This window comes from Helianthus annuus, chromosome 3 (assembly GCF_002127325.2).
Source record: "Helianthus annuus cultivar XRQ/B chromosome 3, HanXRQr2.0-SUNRISE, whole genome shotgun sequence".
Taxonomy (NCBI): Eukaryota; Viridiplantae; Streptophyta; class Magnoliopsida; order Asterales; family Asteraceae; genus Helianthus; species Helianthus annuus.
The window spans coordinates 166476567-166497493 of record NC_035435.2 but is presented as its reverse complement, the minus strand read 5'-3'; the positions used below and the strand labels follow the sequence as shown (position 1 = coordinate 166497493).

At 36.2% G+C, this 20927-nt stretch overlaps 1 protein-coding gene, 1 long non-coding RNA gene and 1 pseudogene across 3 annotated transcripts; 2 read left to right on the top strand and 1 right to left on the bottom strand.

Annotated features, from left to right (window-relative positions):
* The first annotated feature begins 1021 nt into the window (after positions 1-1021).
* Positions 1022-3372, top strand: LOC110928261 (subtilisin-like protease). The gene has a single exon (XM_022171361.2). The coding sequence runs from the start codon at positions 1032-1034 to the stop codon at positions 3237-3239; it is 2208 nt and encodes a 735-aa protein (XP_022027053.1). The 5' UTR covers positions 1022-1031; the 3' UTR covers positions 3240-3372.
* Positions 3373-9219: 5847 nt separating this feature from the next.
* The window catches only part of LOC110932494, a 53352-nt pseudogene continuing 41644 nt past the window's right edge, over positions 9220-20927 (top strand).
* Positions 12342-16597, bottom strand: LOC110930551. Of its 2 annotated transcripts, XR_002587914.2 has the most exons (4): positions 16379-16597; positions 16229-16280; positions 12721-12771; positions 12342-12551 (listed from the first exon to the last, which is right to left on the bottom strand). It is a non-coding gene; the product is annotated as an uncharacterized LOC110930551 (long non-coding RNA). The 2 variants fall into 2 exon arrangements; XR_004888840.1 differs by lacking the exons at positions 12342-12551; positions 12721-12771 and adding an exon at positions 12799-12849.

Here is a 20927-nt window from a genome sequence, read left to right as displayed (position 1 = left end):
GTTCATATGTTTGATTATAGATATGCCGATAGGTTTTGACTGACGTGTAGTTTCAACAAAACGACACATTCCTACGCAGTTAAATAGTTTCTAAATTTCAGGACATACGCAATTGACTCGTGACTTCTTACAATGACACTTTGACCCATGGACCCAATTGATTTGTTTTTTTTTAACGGCCAACAGAATCAAATCCGAGCACTCTCAGGGCATCCACTGGACCAAACGGAGTACTCCGAGAGTAACCCGAGTCCACCAACAATTCCGGGGAAAACCCGGTAATTAAAGTAGAGGTCATGAGTTCAAGTCTCGTCTGGAGCAAAATTGTATCGGTTTGTGGTTTTACCAAAGTAAGCCTTAGAGCGGTGAGTTTCCTCAGAAATGGTGGCGGGCTGTGTCAACTAGCACCGTCTGTGTTCACAAGCATAAGTGACCTTTTGTCATTGGGTTTACCCGAGAGGTCGGGCTTTGTGAATTGGTCGTTAAAAAAAGTTCAACCAGTTATATATCATGAATTTGCTATTTAATATATACATGTTAAATATAAATTTAAAATATATAATTATCTTAATAATTTTATTTTAATATATTTTATACTACTCCGCTTGACTGTGTTAAAGAATTAAAAATATAAAGTTTTGATTATCAAAGACCTGATCAAACCCAATGACGTTATTTTCATATCTCTTAAAATATGAAAGCGAAACATGATCTTCCAAAAAAAAAAAAACTCATTTATTTCCAAATCCGTTGCCATTTTCAGTAATCATTGAGGCATGAAGACGATAAGAAAAATACTCAAACTAGAATATACTTAAACGCTTCTTTCCGGCCAATCAAAAGATGCCTTATAGATTAATATTTTCGACAAATACAAACTAAAATCCGGCAAGCTAATTAAACCTGGAGTTATCCTATCGTCTTTCGCGTACAGACTTTAGTTGGTCGCCAAGTATCCGTCTGCCCCAGTTCACCTATAAGTAGAGCATAGAAATATGCCATCATAACTCGCACAGAGACCAGTAGCTGCAATGGCTTCTATATTGGTCCTCATTCTAACCACCATTTTAACCTTCATTTCAGCCAATGCTGCTGAACTCGAAACCTACATTGTCCATTTAGACTCATCCAAGGGTCAACACTTCATTCAAAAACAAGATCGTCAAAACTGGTACCACTCATTTTTACCACGAACCACCAGCAGTGCAAATGAGGAACCACCTGCCATGGTTTTTGCATATCATAACGTGCTAAACGGGTTTGCAGCGAAACTAACGGCGGAGCATGTGAAGGCGATGGAGAATATGGAGGGGTTCTTATATGCAAGGCCTCAAAGAGTGTACATGAAACACACGACTCATACTCCCAACTTTTTGGGGTTGCACCAGAATTTAGGATTCTGGGCCGGTTCGAACTATGGAAAGGGGGCCATAATCGGGGTTCTAGACACTGGAACGACTCCAAGCCATCCTTCTTTCAATGATAAGGGAGTCCCTCCTCCACCAGCAAAGTGGAAAGGAAAATGTGAAATTGCAGGGTGCAACAATAAACTGATTGGAATACGGGATTTCACAACGGGTGAAAACGGTACACAGTTTGATCAAGATGGGCACGGTACACACACTTCGAGCACGGCGGCTGGGAATTTTGTCAATGATGCAAGTGTATTAGGAAACGCTAAAGGGACAGCGGTTGGGATGGCGCCACTTGCGCATGTGGCCATGTATAAAGTGTGCACCTTGTTGGATTGTCCTGAGAGTGCGATCATAGCTGGATTGGATGCAGCAGTTGAAGATGGTGTAGATGTGCTTTCAATATCGCTAGGCCTAGATCCTAATCCATTCTATTTGGATGGTATCGCAGTAGGAGCTTTTACCGCGATACAAAAAGGTATATTTGTGGCTTGTTCGGCGGGTAATTCCGGCCCTTCTAACTCTACGTTAGCGAATGAAGCTCCATGGATTCTTACAGTAGGGGCCAGTACCCTTGATAGGAAAATAGTTGCATCTGTTTCTCTGGGAAACAAGGATGTCTTAGATGGAGAATCGATATTCCAACCTAAAGATTTCCCACAAACATATATGCCATTGGTGTACCCGGGGTCGAATGGAGATCTAAACATGTCATTGTGCATGGAAGGATCACTAGACCATGTCGACGTGAAAGGGAAGGTAGTAGTGTGTGACAGAGGTATAAATGGGAGAATTGAAAAGGGGCAAGTTGTAAAGGATGCTGGAGGTGCTGCAATGATTCTACTGAACCAAGTGGAAGAGGGTGATAGTACTATCGCGGATGTTCACGTTCTTCCTGCATCACATGTCGGTTACAAAGAAGGAGTCGCAATCAAGACATATATTAGTTCAACTGCTTCGCCTACGGCCACTTTATTATTCCAGGGGACTGTAGTCGGAGTAGACTCAGCTCCTGCTGTTACTTCTTTTTCATCTAGAGGGCCAAGCTTGCAAAGCCCTGGAATCTTAAAACCAGATATTATTGGCCCGGGTGTGAGCGTGCTAGCAGCATGGCCTGTTTCGTTAGAGAACAACACACAAACAAGCTCTACGTTTAATATAATGTCTGGTACTTCAATGTCTTGCCCTCATCTTGCAGGCATAGCAGCATTGTTGAAAGCTGCTCACCCTGATTGGTCACCTGCAACTATCAAATCCGCAATTATGACATCAGCTGATCAAGTTAGCCTAAATGGTAAACCTATTGAGGATGAAAGAGAGCTCGGTGCAAACATATTTGCCGTAGGTTCTGGGCATGTAAATCCATCAAAAGCTAATAATCCAGGGTTAGTTTTTGACATTGAACCAGATGATTACATTCCTTATTTGTGCGGGCTGGGCTACACAAGCCAACAAGTTGGAGTCATTGTAAAGAAAACCATTTCTTGCTCAAAAACCATTCCCGAAGGACAACTGAACTATCCTTCCTATGCGATGACTTTAGCAAGTGGCGAAAATAAAACATACTCAAGGACAGTGACAAACGTCGGTGAGGCTGATTCCACTTACACCATATCTGAGCCAAATGTTGTTGTCCCAGATGGTATAGTTGTCGTAGTTCACAATTCTACTTTGAAATTCACCCAAGTGAACCAAAGGTTAACGTATGACCTAACGTTTAGACGTTCCAATAGTGTGGAGATTAATGTTCCTTATGGTGAAGGAGCGATGGCTTGGCGTTCAGGTAAATATTTGGTTAGAACCCCTTTCGTTATCAAGTTCGTGTAAGACATTACAATGGCGATCTAGCTATCTTTGTAAGACCGTATGCGTTTCCTACATACGTTTCCTTGTTTCCTTTCTTGCTTGTTTCATCGTTTGAGATTTAATATACTTGTCTACATGCATTGTTTCACCATTACTTATCTCTAGCTTCTTATGTAATATTAGAAGATCATTATCAATGCATTATCTTTAAAACAATAAAAAGTATCCCATGTCCTAAAGTTCCTAAATATCACAACAAAACCGAGCAATAGGTACCTTACTATATATATATATATATATATATATATATATATATATATATATATATATATATATAGGGTAAGGTTATTGTAAAAAAGACCAAAAGTGTGAGAAAGTTAAGAAAAAATCTCAGCCATTAGATCTAAATTAATTAAAAAGGGTAAACAAGTAATTTTATCATTAATTCAATGAATTAAAAACTTCCCATAACCGCCACCTTAATTATAGGAACTATATAACACCATTAAGCAAGTATATAACATCATTCAGTAAGTATATAACACTATTCAGCAAGTATATAACACCATTCAGCAAGTATATAACACCATTCAACATTCAGCAACTATATAACACCATTCAGCAAATATATAACACCATTCATTGACTAAACATCTGATCGAAACATATTTTTTTCTCTATATAAATATAGCAATATGGTACTCATATTAAAGATAAAAAAACGCTCGTTATTATAGTGTAATTTTTTTTAAAAAAAAGTTACGTATAAAAGTTATTGACGTTTAAAAAAGATGGGGGAAGTTACATGTGCATTACCTAATTTCTAGTGGGTTTAAAAGGCTATATTGCCCCTAGATATTTCAAATCAGTCCAAATTAATGAAAATATTTTACAATTTAGTCCTATTGATCTTAACCATTAGATCAAAAGATCTAATGGCTGAGATTCTTTCTTACCTTTCTCACACTTTAGGCCTTTTCTACAGGATCTTCTACCTATATATATACATATATATATATATATATATATATATATATACATAGGGGATGGTTCAAATGAAAACCACTTTTATTGTGAAAACTCGAAAACTAACTAAAAAAGCCTAAAAAAACCTAAAAACATACAAAAAAAAAATTTTTTTTACAATTTTTTTTTAGAAAAATCGCTACTTTTTATATATGGAAAAAAAATTTCAAAAAAAAAAATTTTTTTGTTGTACTACACATATGCACTAATACGGAAAGCCTAAACCACTTAACTCACCCCCCACCGACACCCCCCAAAAACCTAAACCCCCCACCCCCAAAAAAAAAAAAAACCTAAATTCACCATCCCACCAAAAGCCTAACCCCCCCCCCCCAAAACCTAAACCCCCCACCCCCCACCCTCCCGAAAACCTAAAACTAAACCCTAAACATAAACCCGAAAAAAACCTAACCCCCCACCCCCCAAAAACCTAAACCCCCCCTCCCCCCACACCCAAAAACCTAATCCTAATCCTAAACCTCCAAAAAAACTAACCCTAAAAGCTAAACTAGACTCAAAAAGCTAATTTTAAGCATGTAATGCACATTGTAGTACATGTTATATTGCACATGTGCACTACTATAATAATAGTATTGAAAACAAGACGACACCATAAATCTTTTTTTATGTCCTAAAAAATATGCTCGAATATACTTGAATAAAAGATAAGAAAATTTGTGATCTTATGGTGCCATTTTTGTTTTAAAATGATAACGTATGGAGAAATGGGAAATGTTTGAAAAGTTATATATTTTTTGTTCCAATTTTACCCCTCCTTCATTAAAAGTCTTCCCCCCTCCTTTTTAGTGGGTTTTAGTTAGTTTTCTAGTTTTCACAATAACTAGTGGTTTTTATTTGAACCTTCCCCTATATACATATATATATATATATATATATATATACACACACATATACATATATAGGGTTGGGTTCCTTTCAAAACTCTAAATAATTTACAGAACTTTCAGAACTTCTAATAAACAATCATTTTATATATTTTTTTTGTATTTAGGGTCTTTTTACCTTCTATTATATGTATTTTTATGATTACATACATGTTAAAAGTAGTTTACATATGTTTAATAGCCAAATTATATATATGTGTAATAACTAATTACATATATGTAAAAAACAAGTTTACATATGTGTAATTATAAAATTACATATAAAAATTAAAATTGATAAAATTAATCTTAACATGTATGTAATCATAAAAATACACATAATAAATGATAAAATTATCCTAAAAATTAAAATATATAAATAGAAAGATTGTTTATTAGAAGTTCTGCGAGTTCTGTAAATATTTATGGTTCTGAAATGATCCTGACCATATATATATATATATATATATATATATATATAGGTAGAGGATCCTGTAAAAAGTTTAAAGTGTGAGAAATATTGTGGAGATGACATGTGTACTCAATCTAAATTAATTTAAAAGGGTAAACAAGTAATTTTCTCATTGATTATAGGAATACGAATTTGTTTTTTTTTTAAGATTCTATAAGTTATCATTCATCAGCAGTTCATAACACTGTAATAAGTATATAACACTACAAAACACCATTCAAAAGTTCATAACACAACACTGTAATAAGTATATAACACTACAAAACAAGATATAACACCACAAATCTCTATAAAACATTACAAATAGTATATAACACCATATAAACCTTTTATAACTCTGTATAACACTACAAAATTATATATAACACTGCAACCACCTTTCAGCACTGTAATATGTATATAACACTACAAAACACCATTCAACAGTTCATAACACCGTAATAAGTACATAACACTACAAAACAAGATATCACACTACAAATCACTATAAAACACTACGAATAGTGTATAACACCATATAAACATTTTATAGCTTTGTATATCACTACAACATTATATATAACACTACAACATTATATATATATGACACTACAAAACACCATTCAACAGTTTATAACACTGTAATAAGTATATAACACTACAAAATAGGATATAACACTACAAATCACTATAAAACACTATGAATAGTTTATAACACCATATAACCTTTTTATAACTCTGTATAACACTACAACATTATATATAACGCACTTTACCCCTCGATTTTGACCTTTTCCTTACAAAAAGAACGCCGATGAATGTTATGGAACCCTAGAAATTAAAGGACGATACACGATGAACAAGGGTTGTGGATTACATTTATAACACAACGATGTTTTTCGATGATGATCTTCTTCCATGAAATCCGATTTTTGAGGAGTGAAATCGCGAATTTGTAGGGGTTTCTGATAACTCGTGTACATTTGAAGATACGGTTTCCTTTTTTCAAATGGATATAAAGACTCTATTACCCGTACTATTTTCAAATCAGACCAAAATAATAAAACACATTTTACAATTTGGTCCCTATTGATCTCAACCATTAGATCAAAGATCTAATGGTGTAGATTCTTTCTTACCCTTCTCACAAAAAACACATTTTTTTACAATAACCTTACCCTACATATATATACACACACACACACACATAGTGGCGGATCTACAAGAAAAAGTTAGGGATATCCCTTTTTTGTCGTACATTCATAAATGGAGAAAATTTATTTTTTACTTACATTCAAGGGTAGGTCCAGTCCTAAAGATTCAAGTACCCTGAATGAGCCAAAAAGAAGCTCTTAGGCCCTAACAAATTGTATTATATTATCAAAACTAGTTTTTGAGGTTGTTATTACTTATTAGGTTAATGGATCAATATTGGGCATTTCATATTTGGGTTAGTCTTTATGGATCAATATTGACAATAAGTTTTTAGGTTTTAGGTTGGGCTAGGTTAATTTTTAAGTATTGAGCCTGTCGGTTACGCAAAGGATGAAGATTGCGTGTCGGGGCAAGAAGATTATCGACTAAATTCCCGCCGCAACGCACGAGAAGTTTTACTAGTTGTTTCAATAATATAATGAAACCGCTTAGACCTTTTAATTGATAATCTACCCATTTTTTTTTCAAAACTATCAGCCTAACTTATCAAATTTTATAAACAACCCAATCTTACATCAACCTGTTATAAATCCAATTTAAAGCAATCAAACCCACTATTTGTTATACATCTTAAACATCCCAAATCATTTAATAGCCCCAACCCACATAAAAAGTATTCCCTGACTCACATAACAAGTTCTATAACCTAGCCTACCAAGGCTTATTTTTGCCTGAAATGAAGATGCATAACTTAAGATGATAAAAAAATCTTTCCTCTGGAATTTGGAAAAAAAAAATTCTTTGTAATTTGGAAAAAAGCTTAACTCCATTAAGTTTTTTTAACGGGAGACCATTGTAGAAAAAATAGGTGAAAGGTGAGACTGGTGGGGGAATATTCTGAGGTGAGATTATTAATGGCCAATAAGGTCTAGGTGGTTCCTCTATAATAAAAGAAACCAATGTGAGAACACTTGTCATCATACTGGACCATTTATGTTTTGATTTACCTCCAATCTCTCCTACTTAATTACAAATAATTATTATTTAATTTAATCTCTACCACCAAATTATAGATAATGATCCTATTTTATTACAGATAATTATTATTTAGTTTAATTTTTCAACTTAATTGCTAGTGTATATTAATTCATAACATTTGAGTGAATAGTACTATTTTTTTTTGTTTTTTGTTTTTTGATTTTATTTCTTTTTTGCATAACAAACTTAAAAGAGTTGGGTTTTTTTTAATTTTGTTTATGATTTTTTCCGGATTTGTCATCATTCAATTGCTACTTAGCACGTTGTTTGCTGATCACATTTGGTTCTTCGGTTTTTTTACCCCCTCGACTTTCTAAAACATGTCGATATAAATTTGACTTTGTCTATGTTTCACGCCACGTGAATCACTTAGTGTTAAAAACTCGTGCTTTTGTTTTGTGACGTTTTCCGGTTTTTATCGTCATTCGGTTGCTACTTAGCACGGTTTTACTTCCCCGCTCAAGAAAGCTGATAGAACGGTTTTACGGCCCCACCCCGCAATGCGGGGGCTTAAGACTAGTTATAAATAATTATTATTACGTTTAAATTTAATGTATGTTTCAAATATAAAAACAATAAAAGATAAATCATATACTTCACACTTATCTCTTATTTATTTTCTTAACTAACCTAATAATAATAAATAAAATTCAAAGCTTTGTGATAGATTTTCATGTAGTTGTAAAATTTAGTAGATTTAATAGTTAACCAAAATATATGTGACTACGTAAACATTTAAAAATTGCTTTCCTATTCGTTAGTTTTTTTCCGCAAAACTGTCCCATTAATTCAATAAAAACAATAATAGATAAATCATAAATTTCACACTTTCTTAACTAATCTAATAATAAAACAAACAAACTAAAATGTTATAATGAATAAATAAATAGTGCATCCAAGTTCATTTGTTAAAAGACAAGTCTTGACGACTGTATGTATTAACTGATTACATTATACTTATTCAATCAGTGTAATGCACGGATTTTAACCCGTGCAATACATTTATATACGAGTTTTTTAAATATATAACTTTTTAATATTTTATATATATAATTACATTTATACAATCCGTGTAATACACGGGGTTTTAAATTAGTAATAATAATAAAGTGCTAATCATTTTTCAAATTTCTTAAAATAATACAACAGCCTGCTTTTGTAAATAAAACAAACATTATGTCCCATCCATTGATATATGCAGTAATCATTGAAACTTGAGGACAATAAGAAAATTACTTAAAATAGAATACTTAAACACTACTTTCCGGCAAATCAAGATGCCTTGATAATATGTTCAGAAAAATCCAGCGAACGAAACCTGGAGTCATCCTATCGTCGTCTTTCATGCACCAAAGTAGCTAGTATGTTTAACCACTAGTGATCTATAAATACACTTTTGAATGTGCAAACAAATATATCTTCCTAACTTAAACAAAACCACTGATCAATGGCTTCATTAGTTCTCGTACTAACAATCCTTTTAGCCTTCATTTCGGCCAATGCTGCTGAACTCGAAACCTACATTGTTCATTTAGACTCATCCAAGGGTCAACAGTTGTTTCAAAAACAAGATCGTCAAAACTGGTACGAGTCGTTTTTACCACGAACCACTAGCGGAGCAAATGAGGAACCACCTGCCATGGTTTTTGCATATCATAACGTACTAAACGGGTTTGCAGCGAAACTATCCACTATTGGATGTAATTCAATCTCAAAGTGACCGTTGCCTAGTAGCTGTTGGAGGTTGTTATCGGATGAGAATAAACTGCACAAGTCAAGCTTCATTCCTGATAATATGGCTTGATGCACCTTTTACGTATTAGTTGTTATTTTTTCTTTGTTTACGTTTACTAGCCGTTGCATGTATTTTCCTTTATAAAGGATTGCTGAATGATCAATAAAATCATCCGAGTTTGTGCAATTACTGATTAGATTTCCTGATTTGCTCTATCATTTGGTATCAGAGCCAACCAGGTTCTGATCAATACTCTCAATTATCTTTCTCTCTTTCAATTCGCTTTTCATCCAATGGCCTGGAACAACACAAACCCTAATTCCATGAATGCAACGCTTCCGATCTTCAAAGGTGAAGGTTATGAATTTTGGAAAATCCGAATGAAGACTATTCTTATGTCACAAGATCTCTGGGATTTTGTGGAAACTGGTTTCAATGCAGCAGACACAGATCGAATGAGACTCCGAGATAATAAGAGAAAAGATGCACGTACACTTTCTCTTATTCAATCTGGTGTCCATGATGAATTGTTCTCTCGAATTGCTGGTGCAACGACAGCCAAACAAGCATGGACTCTGCTGCAGAATGAGTATGAAGGAGACACCAAGGTCCAGATGGTGAAGCTGCAAGGGCTGCGTAGAGATTTTGAAACCGTTCATATGAAAGAAGGGGAGCCAGTGGGAGATTTTCTGTCAAAAGTAATGAAGATTGTCAATCAACAAAGGGCTTATGGTGAAACTGTATCCGATCAGAAAGTTGTAGAGAAAGTTTTGAGGAGTTTGCCAGTCAAGTGGGATCACATTGTGGCTGCCATTGAAGAATCAAAGGATCTAAGTGTATTGACCTTTGATCAGTTGATGGGGTCGTTGCAGTCACATGAAGCAAGAGTTAATAGAGGAACTGAAAATGTTGCTGAAGAACAAGTGTTACAGGCCAAAGAGGATGATGCTGCTGGCCTGTTTATGAGAGGAAGAGGACGAGGACCTCCAAGAGGTAGAGGCCGTGGTCGAGGAAGAACAAATGGTCGAGGAAAAGCAGGTATTCAATGTTATAACTGCAATAAATTTGGGCATCTCAGTAGAGACTGCTGGAATGAACCACAAGCATCTCCTGCCATAGGAGACTACACTGACGAAGAAGAAGGGCAACTGTTTATGGCTGTGGAAGATGATAAAGACGTTGTACTAGTAACGACAAAAGATGATGCCAATCCTTCTCACATCTGGTTTCTCGATAGTGGTTGCTCAAACCACATGACAGGTCAGTTATCATTATTTAAGAAACTAGATAGAACTAAAACCGTAGCTGTGAGAATGGGAAATGGTAAGAGAATTATGGTTGAAGGAAAAGGCACTATAAGGCTTGAAGTAGCAGGTGGTAAGTTTAAGACATTAGATGATGTTTATTATGCGCCTGATCTTGGTTATAACTTGCTGAGTGTTGGGCAACTGATGAAAACAAAACATAAGTTAGTATTTGATGAAGGTGCATGCACAATTACTAAGAAACAAACTGGTGAAACGGTGTGCATGATCCCAGTTGCCAGCAACAATACGTTTCCCCTTGATGTTTCCAATGCCAATAACGTAGCCTTTGCTACCATTGTTGATGAGTCATACATGTGGCATTTAAGATTTGGGCACCTAAATGAACGAAGCTTGCAGAGCCTGAGCATAAATCAACTAGTTTATGGGCTGCCCAAAATCAGAAGCTGGAATGTGTGTGAAAGCTGTGTTAGTGGAAAAATAACAAGAGCCCCCTTCTTGTCGCAAGGAACTAGAACCTCTGAACTGCTGGACTTAATCCATGCAGATGTATGTGGGCCTATGTCAATAAAATCCTTGGGTGGAAGCCGGTATTTTCTGTTGTTCATTGATGATGTAAGCAGGATGACTTGGGTCTACTTTTTGCACAGAAAAGATGAGGTGTTTGATAAGTTTAAAATCTTCAAAGCCAAAGTTGAAAATGAAACAAATCGGAAGATCAAAGCATTCCGAAGTGATCGAGGAGGAGAATTTTGTTCAAATGAGTTTATGGCGTTCTGTGAGCAAGAGGGAATAAGGAGGGATTTGACACCTCCCTACACACCTGAGCATAATCACTACAAGAAAACTGGGTTTTTAGTACGCGCAAAAGCGTCCTAAAATATTATTTTATGGGACCTTTCATTTAATAAGACCAATGGTAAAAGCGTTTCATGTAAAGGGGTCGTAATAAGTCCCGGAACTAAAAAAGCGTCCTAAAATCTCAAATAAGATTATGAAACCAATTTAATGGTCGCGTAATATGTCTTTGAACAACCAAAATAGTGTCCTAATAAAAACATATTAGAACGCTTTTACGATGTTCTAACATGTGCTTACATACTTTTAATCTTTTGATACACTTACAAGCGTCCTTATAAATTAATTGATAGGACCCTTATGATGTAATATTATAGCTAATTTAGTACCAAGAAAAGGGTCCTAATACAAAATAAGATTATGAAACCAATTTTATGGTTGCATAATGTCTATAGACACTAGTACAAAGGTGATCAAATAATGCGGGTAAATTAGCTATGAGATGCGGTTTTAGACCCGCATCTTATGGCAATAAGCTAAAAGATGTGGGTCCAAAAGATGCGGTTGCAGACCCGTATCTTTTGATAATTTAAGCTAAAAGTATTTTTTTTCCTAATATTCAAAAGATGTGATTCTAAAACCGCATCTCTTGTTGTTTAAGCTAAAAAAATTGATTCATTTTTAGAATAAATTTAATAAAAAATTCTCAATAAATTTCCATTATAAACATATTATCTAAAAATGAAAATAAAGAACATAAAAAAAACATAATTAAATTAAAACCAATATAGAATAACCCAAGTATACGAATTACAAAGACTTGAAAGTAAAACAAAATTAGAAAAGTTTCAAAGTAACAAAAATGCATGTATTTCTATAGATGAAAGTGATATACAATAGCTTCCCGAACAAGTGTCTTCATACTTGCGACCCAAATTGAAATCTTCAACTCATACGTGCAACCGGAACCATAGAAATTCCCTAAAAAACACAACATTACATTAATGAAATGAAATGAAACTTAATAGTTAGTGTACATATGTATGAACTATAGTGATGACTTTGATAAATTAATAATTAGAAATTAGAAAATGATGATTAACATGCTGGTATAAAGAAGTGTGCAAGAAGAACCAAACGAATTGCATACCTGCTATTCATTTTAGAAGCAGGCTATTTGTCCTTGAAGTAGAGTTAGGAACTTCTCAAAACACAAATGCAAAAAAAGCTTAAATAATCAAACAAAGCAAGTTAAGCATCCCACTTTCATATCCAACAACTAATGACGGATCCATGATTTATCATCAAAATCGACCCAATTAAAACATGTCAAATTAATTGCGTTAAATCGTAGTAGAAATAAAAAAGAAAAACATAACTAAAACATAAATAAAACACGTTTTACCCACTAATCAAATAGGTAGAATCAAAATAAAGCAAATAATGTATCAGAATGACGCATGTCCGTAACAAGTATTAAATTCCCTTTTCATGGCTAGTTTCCTATAAATCCATTTATCATAATTTGATGTTAACTACAGATACCATTTTATATCCAAACATTATAAAGATAAATGTCAAGTAAATGTTGAGTAGAAAAGTGAATCACAACAATAGTAATGCTACTCACACTCCAAAAGATATACATTGTTTGTTTGCCTTTTCTTCTGCTTCAATTTTTTTTAATCCAATAAATACATATACTAGTTGGATAAACCAAAAGATGTAGGCAAGAGCCAACAATTAAGAACTTATCCAATAAATAAATGTGATTGGCCATTCAAAATTGCTCCAAGCGTGATTTGAAAAACGCTAGGGGGGGGGGGTATGAAAGAAAGCTCCCAAACACGCCGGCGAGGGTGGGGGCGGTGGCGTTTTTAGGCGTGTTTGGGGGGAGAAGACGCCCACTACGGGTGGTCTAATCATGTTGCTTAACAGCCTACCCCAAAAACTGTCATAGTAAATCATGATAGATATCATTATATCTTTGAGTTGTGCACAAAAGATCTCACGAAAGTTACAAAACAATCTAAACAAAGTATCTCGAGGCAAACACACATCATAATTATTGAAATACGAATGATTAAATTGCTGAAAGAAAACCCAAATTTACTTGACTCAGTATTCTTTTATCAAAGTTCGATGACCCTGATACGATCCCGATTTCCACAACTCAAGTCCACATGCTTGATGCAAGCCCACGAGTTGGAGTTGATGACCTGAAGCCCACTGCCAATGAGAATGATCCAGGCCCAAGTCAAAAGATTTAGTGTGATGCACAAGTTTGCCCACGTTTGCATGTTTCCATTTCAAAGTCATGTTCCCCACTATGCATGCATGTTTACTTTAATTTAGGAGAATAGGTGCTGCACGTTTCTTTTCAGTATTGCATTTGTTTAGGAGTTAGTTTCTTTTCAAGTATTTATATGTAATTCGCATCAGTGGGAATTTTAAGAAGAAAAATTGCATCAAACTCTTGTGTTCTTTCTCTCTATTTTCTTGGAGCTTGACCCCCTCTAAGGGTTAACCTAACAATTTGGTGCTTTCATTGCATCGTTCACCATGCCTCCCCGTAAAGATTCCTCCTCCACCGACGAACCCATCCAGTCACTTTGTGACAAGTTCGAGCAATTTCTCTCACGAGACTCTGAAATCACTGCTCAAACAAATGCTAGATCTGATGCCCAATTTCAAGCCATTCAAACTTCCATCCAACAACAAATGGAATTATCCAACAAACTGTTGGCCACTCTCGTGAAAGACAAAGAAAAAGAACTCCCCAAAAACCTTTCTTTTGGTTCTTTCGGACCTTCCAACCCCGACCTATTCAACCATCGCCAACCAAAAATCTTGCTGCCCATGTTTGACGGCTCAAACCCTTTGGACTGGATCTTCCAAGCCAACAACTTCTTCAAGTATTATCACATTCCCGAACCCGAACGTACCTCTCTGGTGCAATTTTATTTCTCCGGCGAGGCTTTAAGCTGGTACAAATATCTCGATAACAATAGTCTGCTCGGATCTTGGCCTGAATTCTCTCGCGAATTGGAACTCCGTTTTGGTCCCTCGACATATGCCAATCATCAAGCGGCTCTTTTCAAATTGCAACAATCCACTACGGTCACTGCCTATCAAGCGGAGTTCGAAAAATTATGCAATTGTGTGGTGGGTCTGCCCAAGGAAGCACTCTTAAACTGTTATCTTTCCGGCCTTAAACCCGAAGTACACTCTGAGCTTGCTATCCACAAACCAACTTCTCTTCACCAAGCATATGGTCTTTCCAAATTGGTGGAAGACAAACTCTTGCTAGCCAACCCCATTGCACAACCCTCCCCATCTCCACCTGCTGTGGTTACTGCCCCTGTTCCCTCGCCAACCTTGTCGTCACCGGCTACCCCAGCCCTCTTACCTGCTGCACCCACGTTACCCACCGCTCGCTTGACGCCGGAACAACTACAACAACGTCGCATCGCTGGTCTATGCTTCCGGTGTCCCGAGAAATACGTACCGGGTCACCGGTGCAACCCACCTCGGTTTCTACTAATCGTCGATAATGTGGCAGATGTTTCTCCTGTTACTCAACTTCCCATCATCGAAGATGACACTACGGTTCCCCGTTTTCTCAGCTTAACCCCCGCACTTTTTCTTGGTTTGACTCCGACCACTTCGCTGCGACTCACCGGGTTCATCCATAATCACCCGGTTAGCATTCTCGTTGACTCCGGTAGCACTCATAACCTCATCCAACCCCATCTCGCCTCGTTGCTTCACTTAGCTGTTCAACCCACACACCCTTTTTCCGGTTCTCGTCGGCAATGGTGAACCCATTCAGTGTACCGGTTTCTGCCCAGCTGTTTCCGTGGCTTTGGCTGGTGTTTCATTTCAGGTTCCGTTGTTTTTATTGGCTTTCAAAGGATGCGAGCTCATCCTGGGTTTTGATTGGTTGCGTTCCTTGGGACCGGTTACAGCCGACTTCTCCGTTCCATCACTCACTTTCCGTTACAAGAATGATGTCGTCACTTTGCGAGGTCTTCAATCCACAGTCAACAAGGTTCCGTCCGGGGTTACGATCGCCGACCTTGGGGACAAGGTCGTTTCTCCAGGAGCGGGCATTGATACGATCCCGATTTCCACAACTCAAGTCCACATGCTTGATGCAAGCCCACGAGTTGGAGTTGATGACCTGAAGCCCACTGCCAATGAGAATGATCCAGGCCCAAGTCAAAAGATTTAGTGTGATGCACAAGTTTGCCCACGTTTGCATGTTTCCATTTCAAAGTCATGTTCCCCACTATGCATGCATGTTTACTTTAATTTAGGAGAATAGGTGCTGCACGTTTCTTTTCAGTATTGCATTTGTTTAGGAGTTAGTTTCTTTTCAAGTATTTATATGTAATTCGCATCAGTGGGAATTTTAAGAAGAAAAATTGCATCAAACTCTTGTGTTCTTTCTCTCTATTTTCTTGGAGCTTGACCCCCTCTAAGGGTTAACCTAACAGACCCACAAAGAAAGTAATGAGTGTAGGTCAAAGCAATGAAAATATGCAGCATAATCAAACCAAATGGGTTAAGATATTATATCATCCACTAGTTTTCAAATAAATGAGAATTGTAGAAACATTCTCTAGTATAGGATTAAGATAAATATATAAAATTACCTCACCCAATTGAAATCCTACCGTAATCAGAACCACCTAATGCTTCTGTCAACTGCACGGGAGATTCACGGTTCACCTTGTATCAGAAACTTTAAAAGGCAAATAAAAAAATATAAAAAATAAAAGAAATCTAGAAGTGACTAACCAGACATTTACAAACGAGTTTGGAGTGACGCTTGGGGATAGGCGTAATCGGTGATGATCGGTAATTGTAAAAGATCGAAGATGGCGGTTTCCACAGTGTTGTGATCGAAAAATATATTTTGCAATAGTCGATTAGGGGAGAGTGTGGAGAGCAAACACTGAAGATAGGTGATAGGGTTTGGGATAAAAGTGAGAAGATTAGGGGAGGGAAGTAGATTTGAATTTTAGAAGAATTGGATGGAGCGGGAATCAAATTAGAAGGGGATTTTTAACATAAATTCACATTTTCAAAAATTTTAAGATTTCAAAATCCTTATCGTTTTATCAAAAAATTATAAATAGTTTTAAGGGTAAATTACTTTTGAGTCTCTGTGTTTTATGAGTTTTAACTAGTTGAGTACAAAAGCAAAAAATTTAATGACCTGAGTCCCTATAAGCATTTTCTTTAACCATTTGACTCCAAATTTCTAACTCCATCCACCAAGTTTGTTAACTATAAGGGTAATTTGGTAATTTACACATAAAATACAAGTTTTATATGCACAAAAATATAAGGTACAAGTCTTTAATGCATAAATATTTTAATATTATATATAAAATAAATTATTTATATTGTTATACACACACCTCCACAGCATTTCACACACTTGTTTGTCCATCACTCCTCTCCTTCTCTCTACCCCTACCACCACCATTAACACCACAGCACCACCATGATCCCCACCGCACCTCCACCGCTATCATCACCTTCCGTTGACACTCAACCACCAGTCACCGCCTTCAAACCATATCTCCACCATTATCATTGCCTTCCCCACCACTGCTTCTTTTGAAGACCTGTAATTTGAAGTTTCGTGTGGAATCTCATACTTTTTAAATGCGGAAGTCCGAACTGGTATACAATTTATGGTACTGGTTATAATTTACTTGTGGTACTGGTTATAATTGATGAAGTCTGAAAGCGTAATTATTTTCAATGTTATAAAATCCATATAATAATTGGGTGGAGCTTTCTACTCTCTCTCTCTCTTTAAAGTTCTAGAGGTTGCAGGTGGGTTTACGAAGATGAAACATACCTTCAAATGGAGCAGCAATAACACAAGTGGAAACAATGTCGAATGCAGGCAAAAATGATAGAAATTTAGCCATTTGTTGGAGTTTACGCAAAGAAGAAGTGGGATTTGGATGGCGAAAATGATGGGATGTGACGATGAAATTTATATGGAGAAGAAGGTGCAGCTGTGGTGGAGGGTTTCCGGTTCGGGATGTGGCGGCTGTGGTAGAGGGTTTCCGGTTCGGGATGTGACGGCTGTGGTAGAGGGTTTCCGGTTCGGCATGTGAAGAGGGTGGAGGTAGGCGATGGCTGGTGTTGATGAAGGTGATCTGAGCCCTAGGTTTGTATCAGTAGAAGGTGAAGGGGTTGAGATTTGTTGCTAAGGAAGATCTGGAAATACAACGGTGAAGAAAAAGAGATTGAGTTTTTTTATTTTTTTAAATATAAGGGTATTTTGGTAATTTAACAATACTTAACTAAAAAATTCTAACAGTGTTGGAAATTTGGACTCAAATGGTTAAAGAAAATGCTTATTGGGACTCAGGTCATTAAACTTTTTATTTTTGGACTCAAGTGGTTAAAACCTATAAAACATAGGGACTCAAAAAGTAATTTACCCTAGTTTTAATCTAACTAACAATGTTTTCAGACCCGGACCGGACCGGCCGGTCAGGCCGGGAGCCGGAAGCTTTGCCGGGCCGACTCACTTGTTCAGGCCGTTTGTGGATCAGACCGGTGGTCCGGCCGGTGACCGGCGGTTCGCCCGGAGATCCGGTGATAGAGGTTGGACCGGTGTGAGTTTTTGTTGAAAGAGACGGATCTGTAGAGATCTGTAGAGCAGATGTAAGGGCTGGCTTACCTTGGTTCTTGAGCCATTTCTTTTTATTTTCTGTTTTCTCAACAAATTGTTTCAAATGATACGAAGCTATAATGGTGAATAAAAATGGGAGTGAAGAAATAACAGAGAAAGCTTCAACGTAGCTTTAATGGAGAAATTTTGTCGTGGAAGAGATAAGGTGTAAAAGTCAACAACAGAGAAAAGCTTTTTTTATATATATTAAAAGTTTAATATTCACCCCCTTCAATTAAGGTAAATTACATATTAAAACCTTTAGGCTTGACTTAATATCTTTTTATAAAAAAAATCCAATTTAAAGAAACAAATTCTAAAACGTACAATTTAGAAAAACCAATTTAAAAAATGGGCGATGATATGGAAATTATAAGGATATTTGTATGGTTTGAAATAAACTTATTCTTAAGGATTTGTAAGAATAATTTAAAAAGTCAACCGGTTCGTAAATCCGGTTCAACCGATCCGACCAGTCCGACCTTTGACCCCGTAAGGCGACCGGGTAGACCTTCGGTCCGGTTCTGAAAACATTGCTAACATTTATTTAAACTTTAGATTTATTACTTTTTGTATATAAAATTACCTAGAATAAAGCTACTATAATATTTGGTTTTGACTTCTCTGGTTAAAAACGTTGACATGGTTTTACTTTTTGGGATAAAGTATGTCAACGCCTCTAGCCTACCGATGTATCTATCTGACATTTCTTATTAAGGATTAAGGCCTCACGCATTGAAACAACTTTATAGGCGACCAAAACGATAGTTGAAACTATAGTTTAAGATTATTTATTTTGAAAATGATTCATTTATGAATCTATTCCAAATTATTCAAATTAACAAATAAAAGTTTTGATAACATATTATCTTGATGCAGTTTAATAGCTAACTCCAAACTATGTCCTTCACCCGACATAACCGGACGAACGACTGTAGCAGTGTAGCGGGTAGCGGCTTTAGCAATCACGACACGAACCAACCGAATTAGCAAGCAGAGGAGAAGATGAAATTAGGGCAAAACTGAAATCGGAGAAAGAAGACGTGAACGGGGAGAGGATGTAAAGGAGTTCAGCGATAGGTTATTGTTTGGGTGTTTTTTATTGGGCCGAACTTTTTTTAGTTAACTAGAATTTTGACCGCGCATCAAAAATAAATATAAATCGAATTTGTACTGCCATTTGTTTTCGAATGAAACTTACAATAGGAGTTTCTAATTTTTTAGTAGAAATTAGGAGGGAATAAAAATTCCATTGTGATTCAAATTTAGGACATTTTGTATCCAAAAATACGACAGTTTACATAATGCCCAATTCATATCAGAATCGGTGCTTATAAGGCCTAATACATATCACGCACATAAGAACGTAAAAGTTACAATATTAAAATTGTCCATAACCTTTTTTCTGCTAAACATCATCAATGTAACTAGGGGTGTTAAAGTTATAAGACCCTCGTGTCAAGTGTCCTATTAAGTTATGTTATAATAGAACTCTAGCGAATAAGTGTCCAATAAAACTGATGTTTTATGACTCAAATATCAGGTCTCCTATTACAGCGTATTATAATAACACCACAATGATTAAGCGTCCTATAAATGTTAAATTTATACGACCCAAGTGTCAAGTGTCTTTTTAGGTTATATTATAATGAAACTCTAGCGAATAAGCGTCCTATAAAACTAATGTTTTATGACTCAAATATCAAGTGTCCTATAACGGTGTATTATAATAACACCACAGTGATTAAGCGTCCTATAAAGTTTAAAGTTATAAGACCCAAGTGTCAAGTGTCCTATCAAGTTAAGTTCTAATATGACTTCAACTAGAAAGGGTCCTATAACACTAAACATTTATGACTTAATACAACGTGTCCTATTAAGTTATGTTATAATAGGATCCCAGATGATCAAGTGTCATAATACAGTACCACATAATGGGACACTAACATTTAAATGTCTTATAAAATACTTTATTAGGATCTACATTTGAAGTGTCCTATTAAATTATATGATAATAGGACCCCAAAAAATCATCCATCCTATTAAATAGCTTTTTAGGACACCGGTTTAGTAGAGTATATTATAAAAGGACCCCAAAAGTTCATTAGTCCTATTAAATAGTTTTTAGGACTCTCTTTTGCAAGCCTCCCACAGGAAAAGTCCTAAAAAGCCATTTTTGTTGTAGTGAATGGAGTTTCTGAGAGAAAGAACAGAACTATAGGAGAAATGGCTCTAAGCATGCTACATGAGAAGAATCTGAGCAATGTCTTTTGGAGTGAAGCTGTGGCTACAGCCGTTTATCTCAGAAACTTGTCACCTACGAAGGCCCTTGATGAAGCTACACCCTTTCAGGTATGGTATAACCGAATTCCTTCAGTTCATCACTTAAGGGTGTTTGGGTGTGTTGCATACAGCCAAGTTCCCAAGCAACGAAGAAGAAAGATGGAAGAAAAGGCGTGCAAATGCATTTTCATTGGTTACTCCCCAAACTCTAAAGCCTACCGGCTGTATGATCCGGTTAAAAGGAGAGTTGTAACAAGCAGAAATGTAGTGTTTGATGAACATGCAAAGTGGACTGATAATCAAGAAGATAAGCATGGGTTGCCAGCTGAATTAGTTACCATTTGGGAACATGAAAACGATGAAGACAA